A 22,927-nucleotide genomic window follows, 5' to 3' on the forward strand; every position below is an offset into this window, starting at 1 on the left:
TTTGGCCAAAATTTATACTGCTACATATCTTTGGTAAAAATAACCCACATTAGTGTATATTATTTGGTCTTTGTGAAAGTTATAGAGTCTACAAACTATGGTGCCAATCACTGAAAATTGATCACTTCTGATCAGGCCTTCAGTACATCAGGTGTACCTCATTTCTTGAGACACTAACAAGTCAGGAAAGTACAAATACCCCCCAAATGACCCCTTTTTACAAAGTAGACATTCCAAGGTATTAAGTAAGTAGCATGATGAGTTTTTTTAAGTTGTCATTTTTTCCCACAATTCTTTGCAAAATGAAGATTTTTTATTTTTTTTTATTTTTTTTTACTAAATTGTCATATTATCAGGTTATTTCTCACACACAACATATGCATACAACAAATTACACCCCAAAATACATTCTGCTACTCTTCCCGAGTACGGCGATACCACATGTGTAGGACTTTTACACAGCCTGGCCACATACAGAGCACTAACATTGATGTAGTACCTTCAGACGTTCTACGAGCAAAAATTACGCATCTCATTTCTCAACCACCTATTACACTTTTGAAGGCCCTGGACCACCAGGACAGTGAAATTACCCACAAAATGACCCCATTTTGGAAAGCAAATACCCCAACGTATATTCTATGAGACATGGGCTGGAGATAGGTACTCGGGTACTCTGATGGCCTGGTGACAGGTACTCGGGTACTCTGATGGCCTGGTGACAGGTACTCGGGTACTCTGATGGTCTGGTGACAGGTACTCGGGTACTCTGATGGTCTGGTGACAGGTACTCGGGTACTCTGATGGTCTGGTGACAGGTACTCGGGTACTCTGATGGTCTGGTGACAGGTACTCGGGTACTCTGATGGCCTGGTGACAGGTACTCGGGTACTCTGATGGTCTGGTGACAGGTACTCGGGTACTCTGATGGCCTGGTGACAGGTACTCGGGTACTCTGATGGTCTGGTGACAGGTACTCGGGTACTCTGATGGCCTGGTGACAGGTACTCGGGTACTCTGATGGCCTGGTGACAGGTACTCGGGTACACTGATGGTCTGGTGGCAGGTACTCGGGTACTCTGATGGCCTGGTGGCAGGTACTCGGGTACTCTGATGGCCTGGTGACAGGTACTCGGGTACTCTGATGGCCTGGTGACAGGTACTCGGGTACTCTGATGGCCTGGTGACAGGTACTCGGGTACTCTGATGGCCTGGTGACAGGTACTCTGATGGTTTGGTGACTGGTATTTGGGTACTCTGAAGGGCAGTGACAGGTACTCATATGGACTGTGACAGGTACTCGGGTACTCAGATGGACTGTGACAGGTACTCTGGTACACAGATGGACTGGAACAGGTACTCGGGTACTCAGATGGGCTGTGACAGGTACTCGGTACTCTAATGGACTGTGACAGGTACTCGGTACTCTAATGGACTGTGACAGGTACTCGGGTACCCTGATGGACTGTGACAGGTACTCGGTACTCTAATGGACTGTGACAGGTACTCGGTACTCTAATGGACTGTGACAGGTACTCGGGTACCCTGATGGGCCGTGACAGGTACTCGGGTACCCTGATGGGCCGTGACAGGTACTCGGGTACCCTGATGGGCCGTGACAGGTACTCGGGTACCCTGATGGGCCGTGACAGGTACTCGGGTACCCTGATGGGCCGTGACAGGTACTCGGGTACCCTGATGTGCCGTGACAGGTACTCGGGTACTCTGATGTGCCGTGACAGGTACTCGGGTACTCTGATGGGCCGTGACAGGTACTCGGGTACTCTGATGGGCTGTGACAGGTACTCGGGTACTCCGATGGGCTGTGACAGGTACTCGGGTACTCAGATGAACTGTGACAGGTACTCGGGTACTCAGATGGGCTGTGACAGGTACTCGGGTACTCTGATGGGCTGACAGGTACTCTGATGGGCTGTGACAGGTACTCGGGTACTCTGATGGGCTGACAGGTACTCTGATGGGCTGTGACAGGTACTCGGGTACTCTGATGTGCTGTGACAGGTACTCAAATACTCTGATGGACTGTGACAGGTACTCTGATGGACTGTGATTGACAGGTACTATGAGGGGTGGTGACAGGTCCTCTTTATTGGGGGGGGGGGGGGGGCAATCAGTATGATTGGTGTACACTGTATGCGGTAACGAGATGTTACCGCAATCTCCTCCTCACACACGATCGGTGTGTGAGGAGGAGAACCCGGTAACATCCCGTTACCGCAGTTTGTTTACATTTTTGTGATCGGCTGTGAAAGGATCACAGCCGATCACGTGGGTAAACAGCCGGCCAATGGCTGTTTACCAGCGTCGGTGAGGAGCAGTGTTCCCGGGGAACACGCCGCCACCGGCGTGCACGCGCAGCGCGCTCGCGATTGCGCGCATGCGCCGTGCACGTTTGGGGTGTGACCATCTGTGATCGGCCGTGACTTCATCGCGGCCGATCACGTGGTAAACAGCCATAACAAATGGCTGTTCACCCCCTTCGGTGGCGAGCGGTGTCTCCGTGACACGCCGTCACCGAAGAAACAGGGATGCGCGCGCACGATCGCGCGCATTCCCTGTTTAAACGGGAGGCCGTCATATGACGGCCTCCCGCCACAATAGGTGCGCCGCCTGGCCGTCATTTGACGGCCGGCGGTCAGCAACTAGTTAACCCATAAAACCCGTACTGCACACAGTTGTTTCTGATCCTCAAGTCAAGGGAGATCGTCCCTGATTTTTCTATCAAAATCAATGGCACAACTATCGGGCCCTCTGGTCCTGCAAAGATACTAATGCTTGAATGACATCTCGGCCTCCCACTCAATCGTTGTCCAAATATAGCTGCCTTCACCTTCGTAACATCTCGAAAATATGTCCATTCTTAACCAACAAGACCACAAAGCTAATAAGTCACTCCCTAGTCTCACTTTCTTGTTGGTCTACCTCCACACAGACTATCATGAATGCTGCTTTCAGACTTATCAACTTTACCAACCGCGCAGTGTCCTCCTCCCCTCTCTGCCAATCCCTCCACTGGCTTCCAAAACAACTTAACAAATAAAATTCAAAATACCAACAACATACAAAGTCATACAACTCTGCTCTCAACTATAGCTCAAAATATCACCCAAACCATCTACTTCGCTTCTCCCAAGGCTTCCTCCTCTCTTGTCTCCTCCTTCAATGCTCACCTGCAGGACGTTTCTCTCTAACTCCCTATCCTAATCTGTCTGGCTATCTCCTACTCCCAGGGGTCTCCAAACTTTTTAAGAAAAAGTCCAGTTTACTGTCCTTCAGGCTTTAGGGGATGGAATGCTGTTGTCAGTGGGAGTAGAAAATGTCCCCGGCATCAGAGCCCCATGATTGGTTTCAATGGAGGAAATAGTACCCCATCATTGGTATATGAATAATAGTGTCTCATTGATTGTATCAGTAGGGGAATGGTGCCCCATCATTGGTATCATTTGATTAAATAATGCCCCAAGGGGCAGATAAAAGGAAGCGAAGGGCCACATTTGGCACCCAGGCAGCAGTTTGGAGACCACTGTCCTACTCTGTCCACTTTTAGGCGATCCCTGAAAAGTCCTACCTTCACCTGGACCTCAGCCAAACCTAGAAGGAAGTTGTAAGTGCTGTGGGCACGGCATGTACACAAAGAGGTAGGGATGCTCATCGCTTCATTAACCTGATGAGGCCACACAGGTCTGTTGTTAGAAATAACGGGGCCCTGTACAGCTTACTTGACAGGGGACAGACCCCCCCCCACCCCCACCCAAAATATCAAAACAGGGGGAAGGGGCAAACAGGAGGGTCAGGGCAACGGGGGGGAATTGAATCCTCAACAGATGGACAGGGTGGGTGATCCGTGGGGGTGCAAATACTGGATCCGATCCCCATGTATGACTCCCCCCTGCAGCATCTAAATACCAGCCGGAAGGAGAGGAGGGGAATCTATAACAGCTTCAACTCTCCTGGGAAGGCCGTCCACAAGGTTTAGGAGTGTGTCTATGGGAATGTTTGACCATTCTTCCAGAAGCACATTTGTGAGGTCAGGCACTGATCTAATTTATCCCAAAGGTGTTCTATTGCGTTGAGGTCAGGACTCTGTGCAGGCCAGTCAAGTTCCTCCACCCAAACTCGCTCATCTATGTCTTTATGAACCGTGCTTTGTGCACTGGTGTGCAGTCATGTTGGAACAAGAAGAGGCCATCCCTAAACTGTTCCCTCAAAGTTGGGAGAATGAAATTGTCCAAAATGTCTTGGTATACTGACGCCTGAAGAGTTCCCTTCACTGGAACTGAGGGGACAACCCCATACCATAACCCTCCACCAAATGATTTGGACCAGTCCACAAAGCAAGGTCCATAAAGACATGGATGAGCGAGTTTGGGGTGGAGGAACTCCTTGTTTCCAAGTCCAACAAGTGGAGTATCAATACTGGGCTCCTGATCACCCACCATCAAACACATATCAAAGACATGGATGAGTGAGTTTGGGGTATAGGAACTTTAACTCGATAAAACACCTTTGGGATGAATTACAGTGGAGACTGCGAGCCAGGCCAGTGCCTGACCTCACAAATGCTCTTCCGGAAGAATGGTCAAACATTCCCATAGACACCCTCCTAAACCTTGTGGACGGCCTTCCCTGAAGAGTTGAAGCTGTTATCAGGGGCGGACTGACCATTTGGCCACTCGGCCTTACCCGAGGGCCCCATGCCACTAGGGGGCCCCACCAGGGTTGCCAGCCTCAGTAAAACCAGGGACAGTATGTAAAAATCTGTGTTTTTTTGTACATCTATCTCTGAAATGTCCCTTACCAACATCCTTTTGGTCTAAAAATCTTGAGATTATGGCTTCCCCACCTCTCCAGTACCTTCTCAGCCAATAGAAACATGTCTGTGTATACTGTGTGTACATGTATGTGTATACTGTGTGATTGTATACTGTGTGGCCCCCACAATCTCTGATTGCCTGAGGGCCCCATAATCTCCTATTTCCTGGGGGCCCCATGAGTTGTCAGTCCGCCCCTGGCTGTTATAGCTGTGAAGGGTGGACCAACTCAATATTGAACCCTATGGACTAAGACTGGGATGTCATTAAAGTTCATGGGCGTGTAAAGGCAGGCAATTTTATGTGGGGTTTAGATTAAATTAGCGCTTTTTTGCAGGTTTTTAATTTCGACGTCAGGCTGCCGCTAGAGGCAGTGTTCCATTGGTGTGTATTATTCTCAATAAAACCATGAAAGCTGTAATATGGCACCAATAAATGTGCAGTGAAATTTGATTTTTTTTTAGGCTTCGGAGTTTCTCTGCAGTGACTTGTGTTTTATATCTCAGACAAAAAAAAAAAAAAATTAATAAAAAAAAAAAACGCTGCTTGATGTTGATTTCATTACACATAATAGAGTCCCCACAGCCCCGACACAAAGAAATCCAGCATCGTATGAGAACTGAGCTATTTTCAGGCAACTAAGATAGCTGTCCCGCCATTCATGGTGAAAAGTGGTGGCAGATGAGGCTGCGCATATTTTAAATGTAATTAGGGCCGCGTTACGTGTTTTTTTTTTTTTTTTTTTTTCCTGTGCATTCATTTTTTAGATGAGGTTCTAGCCATCTCTGTTGCTGATCTGTACAGAAATCATTCCAAGTCTCTATAAGCCATTAACCTCTCCTCTCTGCTCTCTCCTCTCTTTCAGCTATGCTGTGACTGTGCAGGAATCGTACGCTCACCCATTTGATCAGATTTATTACACTCGCTGCACGGACATCCTCAACTGGTTCAAATGCACCCGGCACAGGTATGAGAACTTTGGGGGGGGGGGGCACGGTGTGGGTGTACTTTGTGGCGCGTAGACAAGGCAACAGTTAAATTGTGGCTAACTTGTGTTTTATATGGATCTAGAACTGATAAAGGGAAATATTATATTGATCATGTTTTAAGTGGTTCTCTAGTTTGGTCCCCCCCTTTTTTTTTTAATGGCTACCATCAAGTGCGTACATATTTGGGGAGGTGCAGCGTGGTGTGGCGGCAGTGAACGCACAGAGTCCAGGTGCAGAAACAGAACTGAATTGTATATGCAGAGAGAGGGAATGGGATTTTTGAGGTGGAAATTAATTTGAAGAATAGTAACAACTATGTTATATAAGAACATTTTTTATTTTAGAAAAAAGAAAAAAAATTGTTAAAAACACAACAATTGGCAAGTACAGATCAACAAGGCTTTGTGGATACAGCATAAAAGGATAGAATTCCCAACATGTTTCACCCATATATCAGGCTTCTTCAGGGGATGCTGTCCAGCTAGAGGTACAAGCCTACTTGGTCTCTTTAAATATTGGTCAAATCACTAAACCCAGGGACATGCACATGCTGTCGTTGAATGCCAGTTCTATCAACAAGTACTGGTGGGTTTAGACAGCATTTGTCCCTTGGCTTTGAGTCCACTGCAGACCTTTGTTTTTTCGGTCTTATGGTAACCTTTAGCACATGGTTCTCTGGACACAGTAAGCCCTTGTACACACGGTCGGAGATTCCGACAACCAAATCCGTTGGATTTTGTCCGTCGGATCTTGTCCGAAACTGTTGCATACACACGGTCGGACAAAGTTGTCTAAAAATCCGATCTTTCAGAACGTGATGACGTAATTTCGTTACGATGGGACTAACGTTCAGGCTAGCAGCCAATAGCTTTGATGTAGGGATTTGATCTGAGCATGCGTGGCACTTTGTCCGATCGAAATTCTCTACACATGATCGGAGTATGTCCTATCGGACCAGTTTGTCGGAAAATATTTCCAGCAAGTTGGAAAATTTGGTCCGACGGATATTCCGACGGAATCAGTCCGATGCAGACCACACACAGTCGAATTATCCGACAACACGGTCCGATAGGACACATTCCGACGGATTTTCCGACCGTGTGTACAAGGGCTTAGACACCTGTGACTCTTTAGTGATTTGACCAATATTTCAAGAGACCAAGTAGGCTTGTATCCCTACCTGGACAGCACCCCCTGAAGAAGCCCGATATATGGGTCATCCAGCTAGTGGTACAAGCCTGCTTGGTCTCTTGAAATATTTCTGGAGTTGGACTTTAAAGGGGGGCAGGTGAGGGGCAGTAAAAATGCACCTCAACTGCCTTTTATTTTTATTCTTCCCACTAAACCAGTGTAAACTTGGCCTTAGTAAATTCTCCCCATTTAATCAAATGGTATGCCAGTCAAGTCACATGATCAAATTGGATTATGCTGAGGATAACTCGGCAAATCTATTGAAACAAGACACGTAACAGAAATACAATCTGGCAGCAGTTGAAGACAAATACATCGACTTATTTCTATTGATTGACATTTCTTCATAATCATAATTGTTTATCGCTTTCCTCTGGAGATGCACACTTTAATGATTGTCTGCCGATAATTATTACTGTGTATTGTAAGCTTGTTTTTGCCAGATGTAATTATTGTAGATTTTCTCTAAGGGCTTCACATGTCCGCGCATAAACAAGAATTCCAGGTATAGATATTTTATACATAGTTACAGTGGATGTAAACCCGATTCACTGAATTTGAGCTGGGCCCATATATCTACAGTGTTTTCTCATCTCTCTTCAAAGCACTATGTCCTGTGGCTTTCTCCTGCTCCGTTCTTCTGCTATCACCGTGATAACTTCAGGCAAGTTCTCTGAGATAAAAACCAGGCTGAATTTTGTGTCAGGGAGGTTGCTATAAATAGATTAGCAGAGAGCTAAACTATTCACAGGGCAGCTCTGAAAATCTCTGCCTATGTGGCGAGGGGGTGTGTGCCTTTCCTCCAATCAGCTGTCTGGGCTGTATGCCCAGACTTCACACTCAGCGCTGAACAGGAAGAGAAAATCTCTAAGGCCCCTTTCACAATGGGGCGGTGTGGGCGCCGGTGGTAAAACAGCGCTATTTTTAGCTATTTGGCCGCTACCGGGGTGGTTTTAACCCTGTTAGCCATAATGCGCCTAGCACATGACCTGACCTGTTAGCTATAATGCGCCTAGCACATGTGAAATCGATCTCATCTATCATATGATAACCAGGGTACCCATTTCTTGTCGAACACTTGCATGGTATCCATCAGGGTGTGGTAAATCCTTTCCATAAGACGGATCGCCTCCATACGACGTAGTACTTGGTCCCAGGGAACTGCCGGTGATCTCCGGTGTACCACACTGAAGAGTGTGTGGGCAAGTTTTTGATCTGGGGGGGGTGGGGGTGCCTCAGGGAGGTCTGCAAAAAGTAAACCCATCTGAAATGTTAGATTGTAACGTATACCAGTGATCTGGGCTTCCTGGTCGGATACCTTCAACCATAGTGGTTGAAGGACATTGCAGCTCCAAAAAATATGAAGATGTGTACCTCTCTGGGCAACCCCTGAAGCAGTTCCCCCGGGACCAAAGTACTACATTTATTTAGTCTGGAGTAATTTAGTACCATCTTGTGTGAATTTTCAATACCGTTTCTCTAACCGCCATTGATTTTGCAGGAGTTTTTTTATCGTCCTGCAAGCGCACCGCTCCAGTGTGAAAGCCCTCTGGCTTTCATACTGGAGACACAGCAGCGGCTGTTTCAGGGGGCTTTGCAGGCCTGCAAAGCGCCCCAGTGTGAGAGGGGTCTAACACTATGTGAACTTTCTAAAGAATATATAAAGCTGAAGACAGCAAATATACAGTATCTCCCAAAAGTAAGTACACCCCTCACATTTGTGTAAATATTTTCTTCTATCTTTTCATGTGACAACACTGAAGAAATGACACTCGTCTACAATATAAAGTAGTGAGTGTACAGCTTGTATAACAGTATCAATTTTCTGTTCCCTCAAAATAACTCAACACACAGCCATTAATGTCTAAACCGCTAGCAAAAAAAGTACACCCCTAAGTGAAAATGTCCAAATTGGGCCCAATTAGCCATTTTCCCTCCCCGGTGTCATGTGACTCATTAATGTTACAAGGTCTCAGGTGTGAATGGGGAGCAGGTGTGTTAAATTATCTAATGGTGTGAAAATTATTTTCACACCATTAGATACCGTACTCACCATATATCTTGTCCCTTTTACTTAATTTTCTGATCACTGTTTATTTATTTATATCACATTGTATGTAGGATCATTTTATCACCAATGTGCAAGATCACCTTACACTATTTAATATGATAGTTTGACAAGCGTCCTGTCCTGATGAAGTTCACTCTTTTTTTTTCTTTCACAGAATAAGTTACAAGACCGCATACCGGCGAGGCCTGAGAACCATGTACCGACGGAGGTCACAGTGCTGCCCCGGATACTATGAAAGCGGAGACTTCTGTATTCGTATGTATCAGCCTTCCTCTGTCCATACAGATCTATGGATGTAGAATGTTGGAATGTTTTTTTTTTTTGCTACTATATAATAATATATATATATATATATATATATATATATATATATATATATATATATATATATATATATATATATATATATATATCATATTATTATACTCTAATATATATATATATATATATATATATATATAGAGAGAGAGAGAGAGAGAGCGAGAGAGAGAATATATATACATACACAACGATCAGCCATAATATTATGACCACACATTCAGGCATGGACTCCACTAGACCTCTGAAGATATGCTGTGGTATCTGGCACCAAGCCGTCAGTAGCAGATTCTTTAAGTCCTGTAAGTTGTGAGGTGGGGCCTTCATGGATCGGACTTGTTTTTCCAGCACATCATCCGATTGAGATCTGGAGAATATGGAGTCCAAGCCAACACCTGAAACTCGTTGTTGTCTTTCTCAAAACATTCTTGAATTCATCAGACCAGGCCACCTTCTTCCATTGTTCCGTGGTCCAATTCTGATGCTCCCGTGCCCATTGTAGGTGCTTTTGGATGTGGACCTGGGTCAGCATGGACACCCTGACTGGTCTGCGGCTACACAGCCCCATACACAACAAGCTGCGATGCTCTGTTTGTTCTGACACCTTTCTATCAGACCCAGCATTCACTTTTTCAGCAATTTCAGCTCCAGTAGCTCTTCTATTGGATCAGACTGAACAGGCCAGCCCTCCCCTGTTCCATCAGTGAGCCTTCCCTCCCCACCTCCACCAATGAGCCTTCCCTCCCCACCTCCACCAATGAGCCTTCCCTCCCCACCTCCATCAATGATCCTTCGCTCCCCACCTCCACCAATGAGCCTTCCCTCCCCACCTCCACCAATGAGCCTTCCCTCCCCACCTCCATCAATGATACTTCCCTCCCCATCTCAATCAATGAACCTTCACTCCCCACCTCCATCAATGATACTTCACTCCCCACCTCCATCAATGATACTTCCCTCCCCACCTCCATCAATGAACCTTCGCTCCCCACCTCCATCAATGAACCTTCGCTCCCCACCTCCATCAATGAACCTTCCCTCCCACCTCCATCAATGAGCCTTCGCTCCCCACTTCCACCAATGAGCCTTCCCTTCATCAATTATACTTCCCTCCCCACCTCCATCAGTGAGCCTTCGCTCCCCACCTCCATCAGTGAGCTTTCGCTCCCCACCTCCATCAGTGAGCCTTCGCTCCCCACCTCCGCCAGTGAGCCTTCCCTCCCCACCTCCATCAGTGAGCCTTCCCTCCCCACCTCCATCAGTGAGCCTTCGCTCCCCACCTCCATCAATGAGCCTTCCCTCCCCTCCTCCATCAGTGAGCCTTCCCTCCCCTCCTCCATCGGTGAGCCTTCCCTCCCCACCTCTATCAATGAGCCTTCTCCTCCCCACGTCCATCAAGGAGCCTTGGCCGGCCATGACTCTATTGCCGGTTCTCCGGTTTTCCTTCCCTGAACTACTTTTGGTTGATCCCGACCACTACAGACTGGGAACATCCCACAAGAGTTGGAGTTGCTCTGACACAGTCATCTAGCCATTACTATCTGGCCTTTGTCAAAGTCACTCAAATCCTTGCACTTGGCCATTTTTTATGCTTTCAACACATCTGCTCCAGGGACAACATATTCATTTGCTGCCTAATATATCAAACCCACTTTCAGGTTCAGTTTAAACAAGATAATCACTGTTACTCACTTTACCTATCTGTGGTCATATTGTTATGGATGATCTGTGTATAAATCATAGTACTATGTGATGCAGGATCGGTACTCCTCCACCATCCAGAGTGAAGATCTAACACTTGTGTGTTGTATAGTATGTCGTGCTTGGCCATGTCTTGTCAGTCATTGTGAACTGCCACCTGTGGTATGGTGGACTGCCCAGGATTGTGGTGCTTGGCTTGTAGTATAGAAAAGGATCATAAAGTGCGGTATCTGTACATTTTGTGTTGAAGTAATGTGGCAGCCCTGAATCATATGGATTACACTGAGTAATATTCCAGCCCTGGATTATATTGGTTGCATAGTGCTGTGTTACATTGTTTGTAGTGCATAGTAGTGCAGCTCTGGATTCTGCTAACCATAGCATGTGTACCAACCATACACCATAACTCACCGCCCAACCTTCTGAGATGAGAAAGAAGAACACCTTATAAATGATATAGGCAACATACAGTGCACGTCCCTACTATGCCCCTAAACCCAAAGTAGTAATACACAAAATATGATTCTTGTGTAGCACACCCCTGTAGGGACTACTGATGAACTTGGATCCCCCCAACTCTTGCACAGCTAGGCACACCGAATATTCACAAGTACCCAGAGTCAGAATAGTCCGTAATTTTGTTTTTGTTATTTATTAGGGGATTAATAACTTGGATGGGGATGGGAGGTTATAGGATGCCCACTTGACTTCAACTAAAACTTCTCTCACTTTCCGGCTGCACTCGTTTGCTCAAGCTGAATCACTTTGATGTATCTGACAGGCTCCCAGTCAGATTAGAGATGGCCCTTTACAGGCGGGAACTCGTAGCCCCTTGTTGTGTAGCACATTTGTATTGAAGCAGCTTCCTCTGTAGCCATTGGTCCCAGTACTACCCCTTCAGGCACTGCCAACCCACCTGGCTGCAGCTGCCCCTTTCACTAGTCCTCTGGGATAACTCTCCACACCAGTCCTCCCAACTGACTCTCACCAGCCCACCCGGCTGACTCTCAGGAGATCTCTCAGGGAAGGATGAAGGCTTAAGAACACTGCTGTCCTCAGGGAGAACTGGCTACATGCGGCAGTCTCCCTCCTTGTTAGTCCTAAACAGTTTTGACTGCCCACTCTGTCCTCTCTTGCTCCCGTGCCTCAAGGAAAGATTCCTCCTGTGTGTTGTAGGATCTTTCCAGCACCCGAGCCCCGACCCCAGGCAGGACATCCACCCCCCAGACTAGGGGGCACCCCTGAGGGCCATGACAACCTCCTCAACAATGCATCTCCATTCTCTACCCAATTGCCCTGCCGGCATGGCTCATGTCTATTTATAGAGTGGTCTTAGCCCCATGATAGCCTACCTCTGGTGATTAGCTGGGGCTCCATAAATATTCAAGGCAGCTCCCCCTAACCTCCTCCCACTAATTCTAGAAGTTTCTCCAATCTTCTAGACCAGTGGTCTCCAAATGGTGGTCCGGGGGCCAGATGCGGCCCCTTTCATGGTTTTATCTGGCCCTTGGGGCATTATTTTTATCCACTGGTACCAAAAATGGCCAGATGCGGCCCCTTTCATGGTTTTATCTGGCCCTTGGGGCATTATTTTTATCCACTGGTACCAAAAATGGGACAGAATTCCCTCACTGACACCAAAGAAGGGGGCACAATTCCTCTCAATGACACCAACAATTGGGCCCAATGATACTAATGACAGGGCACAATTCCTCTCACTGACACCAATGATGGGGCACAATTCCTTCCACTGACACCAATAATGGGACACTATTCCTCCCACTGACACTAATCATGGGGTACTATTCCTCCCCCAGATACCAACGTTTGGGCACAAATATACCAATGACAGGACATAATTTCTCTCACTGACACTACAGATGGGGCACTATTCCTCCCAATGACACCAACAATTGGGCTCAATGATACCAATGATGGGGCACAATTCCTCTCGCTGACACCAATGATGGGGCATTGTTTGTTCCCACTGACATCGGGACCTTTTTCTACTCCCAGTGGCCAGTCTGGCCACCCCTTATGTCTGAAGAAAAGTAAACTGGCCCTTTGTTTAGAATGTTTGGAGACCCCTGTTCTAAACCAGGGGGAGGCACCAGAGAGCTGCCAGGATGAGTCACCCAGCCCTGAACTTCACTGAACCCTGACCCAAATCCCATCGCTCAGGCTTAGCCCTAAGCTAAACTACTCCACGTCTAGCACAAACTAGAGGGTGCTACACTTAAATCCAGTATTAAACCCAAAACCATTATATGCAGGCTCTCAAAGTGCACGAACATCCATTTCCCGAATCCCTCCTGCAACTAATGACCCCCGAAGCAACGTGTATTCTGTCACATCCGGGGTCACAGCTGTCATTTCTCAGCTAGTGTATCCAAGAATGCAGCTATTCAAGCACAATCTGTGCTTGTTGGAGGGGAATAAACTTAACTTGTCACCTGCCTATCACATAGGGAGCTTGTTAGCAACCTTGTGATAGCAATAAAATTAAATAAAATATGTGTTTAAATATATATCTAAAATTTTCTATTTCGGTGTCATATAATCCACAGATATGTTTACTGGGTATTCTAGATGAGGAATAGGAATGGGCCGAACACTCCCCGGTTCGGTTCGAACCAGAACCTAGGAACGGACCAAAAATTCATATGAACTTCAGAACCCTATTAAAGTCTATGGGACTCGAACGTTTGAAATCAAAAGTGCTAATTTTAAAGGCTAATATGCAAGATATGCAACAGACAACACCAGAAATAAGGGGTATCTTCAGGTGTATACTGTGCTGGAGGCACACAACACCCACTTTAACTCCTGCAGATGCCTGTATTAGAGAACACCAGCAATAAAGGGTAGATACAGGTGTATACTGCGCTGTGCTGGAGGCACACAACACCAACTAACTCCTGCAGATGGCTGTATTAGAGGACACCAGTAATAAAGGGTAGATACAGGTGTATACTGTGCTGGAGGCACACAACACCCACTTTAACTCCTGCAGATGCCTGTATTAGAGAACACCAGCAATAAAGGGTAGATACAGGTGTATACTGCGCTGTGCTGGAGGCACACAACACCAACTAACTCCTGCAGATGGCTGTATTAGAGGACACCAGTAATAAAGGGTAGATACAGGTGTATACTGTGCTGGAGGCACACAACACCAACTAACTCCTGCAGATGGCTGTATTAGAGGACACCAGTAATAAAGGGTAGATACAGGTGTATACTGTGCTGGAGGCACACAACACCCACTTTAACTCCTGCAGATGCCTGAGAAAAGAACACTGTCCCTGCCTATCTTTCTCTTTCTGTGCACGCCGAAACACACTACACAAGGCCGCCGGCGCTGGCAGCCTTATATAGTGTGGGTTGTTTACTAAACCCCCTGAGCTATAATTCCTGTGGCCAATTATGGCTCTCCTCGCTGCCAGCGCTGTGATTGGCCAAGCATGCGGGGTCACAGTGCATGCTTGGCCAATCATGAGCCAGCAATGCATTGCGATGGCGTAGCCATTTGGTGCAAATGGTCCACAAAGTTCTGAATTCGCCGAACAGACGAACGGCCGATGTTTCGAGTCAAACACTGAGCTCATCCCTAATGAGGAACAGTGGCCAAAATTCACTAGAATCTTGTTGAGAGAAACACTCTTCTTAGCTCGCAAAGGCCATAGCGATCAAGTGGAATCAATCTGCTCCTCCATCTACCCGACAGTGGATCCAGATGGTGAACCAGATACTCCCATTTGAAAAAAATGATCTTTGAACATAAGGGTTGCCCCAATAAATACAATAAGGTGTGGGACTCTTCGTGTTCATCCGCTCTTACCATCACAACTACCTGAAGAGCTTGGGGCCTATACTTGGTTTATAGGTTTGGATGTGATCATCATACATGCATACTTGATATACTTGACATACTTACCCATCATTGCTTGGCTACTGAGTGACTGGACGTCATATATATATATATATATATATATATATATATATATATGTATATATATATATATATGTATATATATATGTATATATATATATATATATATATATATATATATATATATATATATATATATACAATGTGTGTTATTTATAGGGCTGTTACTGATTAAAATGTTCATGTTCCATTAATCGTTTTTTTTTTTAATCGATTAATTGACTAATTTCGATTAATTATAACGCACATACGGATCCAACTGCTTTTAGCTAATCTCCTTTGCATTGCAGCTCTGCATTAGTCAGCGGTAAATGTGGTATACACCATATACAATCACCCGACACTAGTTAGTTTACACAATCCATGACTTAACTTCACAGTCCACACAAATACGTTTTAAATTCAACTGACGTAAGTCATTTTTTTTCTCACGGTAGCGTGACAATCCCTCCACCTCTGGTCTCACTAATCACTCTCACCTTATGGCATGGACCCCTGTGCAAACAGGAGGTCATGCAAGCGGGTATCAAAAGGGTTAACACGGACCATAAACTTCTCTCGCGTCTCCTTAGATCTCAGCAAGGACGCCAGGTCATGGGTAGAAAGAAAAGATGATAAAAACACGGCATGTAAAGCTGACAATCGTATTAGTTCCGTAGGGCAGCAGCGGGCGACGTCATGCGTAGCTCCTCCCCCCAGTACGCGTTACGTTCAATCAGAACTTCAACGTCACCGGACTCCTCCCCCCTTCCCTGAAGACCCGTAAGCCGGCGGAGAGGTGAGTACCGATCAAAATAATTTTGATCGATCAAAAAAATTTATCGATTATTCGAGGAATTAATCTTTAATTTCCACAGCCCTAATATAAACTGTACCGCTGGTTTCTGTATGTACAGCTGTGAATATGATACGTAATGTATACTGGATTGTATATTATTTGTGCTCACGTTTAGCACAATGGTCGGTGTACCAACATTTTTTGTACATCTTGTCAATAAAAAGAGTAAAAAAAACTACAAAAAAAAAAAAATAGCTAAAATAAATAAACACATGATGAACTCCAATCTGATAACCTGTAAAGGCTTTTTAAACCATCGTCTATGTAGAATTTTGGGTACCGTTGTTTTTTTCACGGCCATCTGTAACTTAGGCTTAATATGTTTGGTATTTACTCGACGCAACCCCATCTTTTAGATTTTACCCAAAAATTGAGTATAATTAATTTCTATGTTTTTATTTTTTTATTTTTTCCTGAAAATAGTGTGTTTAATAAAAAGCTGTGCAAATATTGTGCAATCTAAAAGATAGCAACTACCACCATTTTATTCTCCAGGGTCTCTGCTTTCAGAAAAAAATATACTTTTTTTGTGGGGGTATACAGAAATTTATAGCAAAAAAAAAAAAAAAATTCAGTTTTTAGCATGTGTGCAAATTTTTTTCTTTTTTTGTCATTTAAATTTTACATTGTAAAAAATAGGGGGAAAGAGGGGCAGAGGCCTTTAATTCTATCTGCGGACCATTTGGGGGCTATGGTGTCATAGTGTAATGCACCAATGGATCACACTGATACATATTTACTAGAACAGCCTTGGATCATATTAAATTGTGGTACAAAGCAGTTCAGCCATTGATCATACTGATTTCAGTGTACAGCCGTCCGTCTTTAGAATACATTAATAAAAGCATATAGAAACGGCGCTGTAAATTATACTGATTGAAGTGTTATGGTGGCACAGCTCCGCATTATGCTTATTGTCCTATACGGGAGTGCAGCCATTTATTACACTGATTGTAGTGTACAGCACTGCGCATATTGATTATACTGATCAGCGTAAACTAGCAGGGGCCGTCATTAGAAATCATGGGGGGGGTGGTCGCCATAAAGCCTACCTGACAATAAAAGTTCCAGGCTACCCCAGCAGACTCATATTGAAGAAGTGGTCGGAACTTTAAAGCGGTAATAAACACAAATCCAAAAATGGAATATATTGCAGCTTGCCAATCATTAGATGTGGTGGCTGCATTTGTTTTCTTTTTTTTTCGTATGTGTCTATTGGATGTACATAGCCCAGCTTGGGAGCGAGCCCGCATTGGCAGCCCTGTTCTCGCTTGTGTGTGTGGGCTAGGAATTTTTTTTAATTATTATTCTGTTTGTGTCTATGGATGCACATAGCCTAGCTTGGGAGCGAGCTGCAGGTGGCTACTATAACCAACCCTCTCTACCCCCATCTCCTGCGATGAACTGATGGGGTCTGAACCCGATATAGGGGGGCTGGCTTTACCCTTCCCCCATTGGCGGCCCGTTTCTCGCTTGTGTGTGGGCTTGGAATTTTTTTTTAATTACTATTCTGTTTGTGTCAATGGATGCACATAGCCCAGCTTGGGAGCGAGCCTGCAGGTGGCTACCATAAGCGACCCTCTCTACCCCCCATCTCCCGTGATGAACTGATGGGGTCTGAACCCGATACGGGGGGGGGGGGGCTTGCTCTACCCCTCCCCCATTGGCGGCCCTGTTCTTGCTTGTGTGTGTGGGCTTGGAATTTTTTTAATTATTCTGTTTGTGTCTATGGATGCACATAGCCCAGCTTGGGAGCGAGCCTGCAGGTGGCTATCATAAACAACCCTCTCTACCCCCATCTCCTGTAAAGAAACTGATGGGGTCTATACCCCATACAGGGGGGCTGGCTCTACCCCTCCCCCATTGGCAGCCCTGTTCTTGCTTGTGTAGGCTTGGAATTTTTTTAAATTATTATTCTGTTTGTGTCTATGGATGCACATAGCCCAGCTTGGGAGCCAGCCTGCAGGTGGCTACCATAACCAACCCTCTCTACCCCATCTCTTGTAAGCCCTTGTACACACGGTCAGATATTCCGACGGAAAATGTCCGACGTGTGTGGACTGTTTCCGTCGGAATATCCGACCGACAAAGTTTTAGAGCGGGGCTATAAAATTTTCCGACAACACGATCCGATTGGACTTTGTCCGATCGTTTGTAGAGAATTCCGATCGGACAAAGTGCCACGCATGCTCAGATCAAGTTCCTAGACCAAAGCTATTGGCTACTAGCCTGAATGTAGTCCGAACGTCACCACGTTCCGAACGATCGGATTTTCCGACAATTTTGTTCGACCGTGTGTATGCAACACAAGTGTCTGACAAAATCCGTCGGACAAAATCTGACAGATTTTGTTGTCGGAATGTCCAACCGTGTGTACAAGGGCTAAAGAAACTGATGGGGTCTATACCCAATACAGGGGGGCTGGCTCTACCCCTCCCCACATTGGCAGCCCTGTTCTTGCTTGTGTGTGGGCTGTGGGAATTTTTTTTATTATTCTGTTTGTGTCTATGGATGCACATAGCCTAGCTTGGGAACGAGCCTGCAGGTGGCTACCATAACCAACAGCTTGATATGTACGCACACACAAAAGGGGAACCCCAGAAAAAGAGGTTTGGGGGGTGTTCTTTGCAAAATCATTGCACAGAGCATGTAAGTAAATCATGTTTATTATTTTAGCAAAAAAGAAAAAAGAAAGCTTAAGCTTTACAAACACATTTTGGAAAACAAAGTTTCAACCGTGATATGATTTTTCGGAAGACTTTCAGATAGATTTATACGTGTCGAGGAGACATTGATACTAAACTGTACGCCGCAGGGATGCATGAGATTTATTGGCACACACCAGGGGGTATCTGACTTTTGAGGAAGGTAGAACATTTTATAAGGTTGGAGAACACAACTCCACATTACATATTATAGTTACTTTTCTGTAGCTGGTGTACAGGAAACCGTAAACATCTGTAGACCCTCCGCTAAGAGGCAAAATTTTTAACAATTCTCAACGGAGTCCGGATACTTCAAAGGCTGTTTCTCTGACTTGAACTTCCAATACCGACTTTTCAAGAAAGGTCAAGCAAAGGTGCCCATAAATTATCAAAAGAATTGGAGTCTGTGCGGTTGTAAGACGTTCAGATACACAAACAGCGGGTGGCTTACACAATACACTGAAAATTGGCTTTGATGGACTCCAAGCTTTGATGGACTCCAGTTGATGTCTTTGTTAGCCACACTGGGCCTCCCTCACCCCATACCAGCAGCACAGACCACTATAGTAAATGTTCCCCCACTATCTACGAAGCTCTTTCTATTGTTCCCAAAAAGTTCATAAAGTTTAGATAAGGCTCTGAGCACCAAGAACTTTCAGATCTGGCTATAACAGCCATTCTCAACCAGGGTTCGTGGAACCCTGGGGTTCCTCCAGAGGTTGCTAGGGGTTCCTTGAGCTGTGGCTGATGAACCACCTATTTGATGATGCCTACAGAGTTCAAGGTTCAGTACCACTTAGCAAAGCCAGCAGTATGACACCAAATATCTTTTCAGCTGTAAGGGTGGCATTCTAAACACCACTTTAAAGTGGGATATTCTTCCTATTGACCACTAATATAAGGAGCATTGTTCCTATTGAGCCCCGATGATTTGGTTTTAGGAAGGGTTCCTCGAGACATGAAAAATTATTTTTGGGGTTCCTCAAGGGCAGTGATGTCATGGTTATGCAATAGTTTGTCTGCTTACCTGTTCCCATGTGTTCATCTAGAGACCAGCCGACCCTCACCTGTCTGCTTTTGTAATCCATCCTCTGGCATGGCTCCACCCTAGCTCCTATCAGGGAGCTCTATATTAACCTGTGCACTGCAGGCCATCCCTGCTGATCAACCTTTGTGTGTTAGCTTCCTGTTACCTGCTGTGTGCTCTTCTGTTGTTTTCCATTACCGACTTTGGCGTGTCCTTGACTATCCCTCTTTGCCTGTGATCCTGACCTTTTGGCGTGTCCCTGACTATTCCTGTCTGCTTGTGGCCCCGACCTTGGCTTTGTCCCTAACTTTCCCTATCCTCCTGTTGCCTACTAAGGGTGTGAGCTAGGGGACCCTGGGGGTCGCGACCTGGAGCCAGTTGCAGCCAAGTCCATCCTCACCACTAGAGGCGCTGGTGAACACCTGCTGGCTCTTAGACTCCGCGCCCCAGGGAATCTTACGCTCTAACCCCAGTGGGATCTGTCTCCCGTCTGCAGCAGTCAGCCGTAGGGTCCACAACCTTGCGGTGCACTCCTGATCCCTACGGTGTGCATCTGTCACCTCGCCTCAAGGTGACCTGACAAGTGATTCTCAACCAGGGTTCCGTTGGAACCCTAGGGTTCTTCCAGAGGTTGCTAGGGGTTCCTTCAGCATTGGGCCATTTCTTCCTCTCGGATAAGTTCCCACTGACACCATTGATCTTTTTAGCTATCTGTAAGGAGGTAATTCTTCCCAATGACCACAAGTGTAAGGACCATTCTTCCCATTGACCATCACACTAATGTATCACGAGTTGAAGATTTATAATTTTTAGCAGGGGTTCCCCGAGACCGGAGAACTATTTCAAGGGTTCTTCTGTGTTGAAAAGGTTGAGAAAGGCTGCTCTAGGGTTAAAAGGTTGAGAAAGCCTGGGCTATAACGTATATAGGTCACACCAAACCTGTTTTTAACTTTTGCCTGCTAAATCTTTGCAGTGAAGGAACTTTCAAAAGGTAGCACCCGGGATATAATGCATATCAATCACATACTGTAAATTATTATTATTATTATTATTATACACGATTTATATAGCGCCAACAGTTTACGCAGCACTTTATAATGTATAGGGGAGGGCAACCTAGTCTAGTTCCAAAATCAAAATTCGGACAAATTTTTCTTTATTCGGAGATTTGGATGTATCCGAATCTCTGAATTACAATAGTAGCGAACGTAAAAAAGAATCCCAAATTATGAAACTAAATTTGCTCTGAAACTTAAAATTGATTTGAACAAAAACTTGGAAATTGGGATGGTAGCACCTAGGACTTGCACGAGTGTCCCCTAACAACAACCTCTCGCTACCCCAAATAATGTTTTTTTAACCACTTCAGAAGAATTGGTTGCTCAATGACCGGGCTATTTTTTTGCGATTTGGCACTGCGTGGCTTTAACTGACAATTGCGCGGTTGTGCGACATTGTACCCAAACACGTCTTTTTTTCCTCACAAATAGAGCTTTATTTTGGTGTTATTTGATCACCTCTGCGGTTTTTATTTTTTTGCTCCATATACAAAGAAAACTGACAATTTTGAAAAAAAACACAATATTTTGTACTTTCTGCTGTTATAAATAGCCCCATTTTTTTTCCTCAGTTAATGCCGCCATACACGGTTAGAATTTCGAAAGAATTTTCTTTTGAAAATTGTATCTAAGAATTTTCGTACGAAATTAGTGGGCTGCAACAACATTGCATTTCGCTCAAGCTGTCTTGCATACACACGGTCACACCAACTTCCTGCCGTCAAGAACATGGTGATGTACAACGCGTACGACGGGACTAGAAAAAGGAAGTTCAATAGCCAGTAGCTTCCGTTTTTGTAATTGAATCTGTGCGTGAGTTTTCGCGCGTCGGAATTGCATACACACGAACGCATTTTCGGATAGGAACTTTTTCCGACTGAAAAATTGAGAACCTGCTCTCAATCTTTTGCTGTCCGAAATTTGGCCAGCAAAAGTCCGATGGAGCATACGCACGGTCGCATTTTCCAACCAAAAGTCTTTTGCTGGCCGAATTTCCAAACGTGTGTATGCGGCATGAGAACACAAAATATGTGATAAAATTCTGGAAGGCATTGATTGGGGCTGGGATGGGGGGGGGGGAGGTAATTAGGAGACTCAGCAGCAGGTATGGTGGCCCTGTAGTGGATGAGGTTTCTGGAGAGCTCTGGGGGTCACTGTGGGACACTGTTGGAGGTTGGGGAGAGTAGGTGAGGAGACTGTGCAGTGAATATGGTGGCCTTGTAGTGGATGAGGTTTCTGGAGAGCTCTGGGGGTCACTGTGGGACACTGTTGGAGGTTGGGGAGAGTAGGTGAGGAGACTGTGCAGTGAATATGGTGGCCTTGTAGGGGATGAAGTTTCTGGAGAAAGCTGGGGGGCACTGTGGGACACTGTTGGAGGTTGGGGGGAGTAGGTTAGGAGACTGTGCAGTGAATATGGTGGCCTTGTAGGGGATGAAGTTTCTGGAGAAAGCTGGGGGGCACTGTGGGACACTGTTGGAGGTTGGGGGGTGATTTAAGAGACCCTGCAGCAGGTATGGTGACCATGTAGGGGATGAGGTTTCTGGAGAGCTCTGGGGGTCACTGTGGGACACTGTTGGAGGTTGGGGAGAGTAGGTTAGGAGACTGTGCAGAGAATATGGTGGCCATGTAGGGGATGGCGTTTCTGGAGAAAGCTGGGAGGGGGGCATTGTGGGACACTGCTGGAGGTTGGGGGGGGGGGATTAGGAGAGCCTGCAGAAGATATGGTGGCCATGTAGGGGATGAGGTTTCTAGAGAAAGCTGGTGGGCACTGTATGACACTGTTGGAGGTTGAGGGTGGAGTAAGTTAGGAGACTCTGCAGCAGATATGGTGGCCTTATAAGGGTTGAGATTTCTGGAGAGAGCTGGAGGGCTCTGTGGGACACTGTTGGAGGGTGGGGGCCCTATTGAGTGCTGGAGGCTCTGGAACAAGCTGGGGGCACTGTGGGTGGCTGATGGGCACTGTGGGAACCTGAGGGCTGTTTGGGGGGGGGGGGGGGTGCTGGGGCACTTTTAACCACGTTGGGAGGTTGGGGGGGGGGTACTATGGGAGGTTGGGGGGGTACTGTGGGAGGTTAAGAAAACTGTAGCTGGCTGGAGGCCCAGAGAAAGGGAGCCCAAGGAGTAGGCCACAGCCCAGTGGTTAAGATACACTGATTTAGAAGATCAGCTTTTTTCTTTGTACTTTTCATGCCTGTGTCCAGAAGTCGTTTCTTTGTGAATCCCTTCATATCCGTATCTGAAAGGT

The 22,927-nt window shown here is 45.9% G+C and overlaps 1 protein-coding gene across 4 annotated transcripts in view; it reads left to right on the forward strand.

Annotated features, from left to right (window-relative positions):
* Nucleotides 1–22,927, forward strand: part of LOC143962650 (multiple epidermal growth factor-like domains protein 11) — a 981,904-nt gene that overhangs the window by 174,591 nt on the left and 784,386 nt on the right. For all 4 annotated transcript variants that reach the window (XM_077471986.1, XM_077471983.1, XM_077471984.1 and 1 more), the window contains exons 3-4: nucleotides 5,698–5,799; nucleotides 9,238–9,338. In XM_077471986.1, coding sequence (XP_077328112.1) covers nucleotides 5,698–5,799; nucleotides 9,238–9,338 — 203 coding nt within the window. The remainder of the gene's footprint in view (nucleotides 1–5,697; nucleotides 5,800–9,237; nucleotides 9,339–22,927) is intronic.

This window comes from Lithobates pipiens, unplaced genomic scaffold (assembly GCF_037356315.1).
Source record: "Lithobates pipiens isolate NorthernLeopardFrog02 unplaced genomic scaffold, aLitPip1_a1.2 Scaffold_8, whole genome shotgun sequence".
Classification (NCBI taxonomy): domain Eukaryota; kingdom Metazoa; phylum Chordata; class Amphibia; order Anura; family Ranidae; genus Lithobates; species Lithobates pipiens.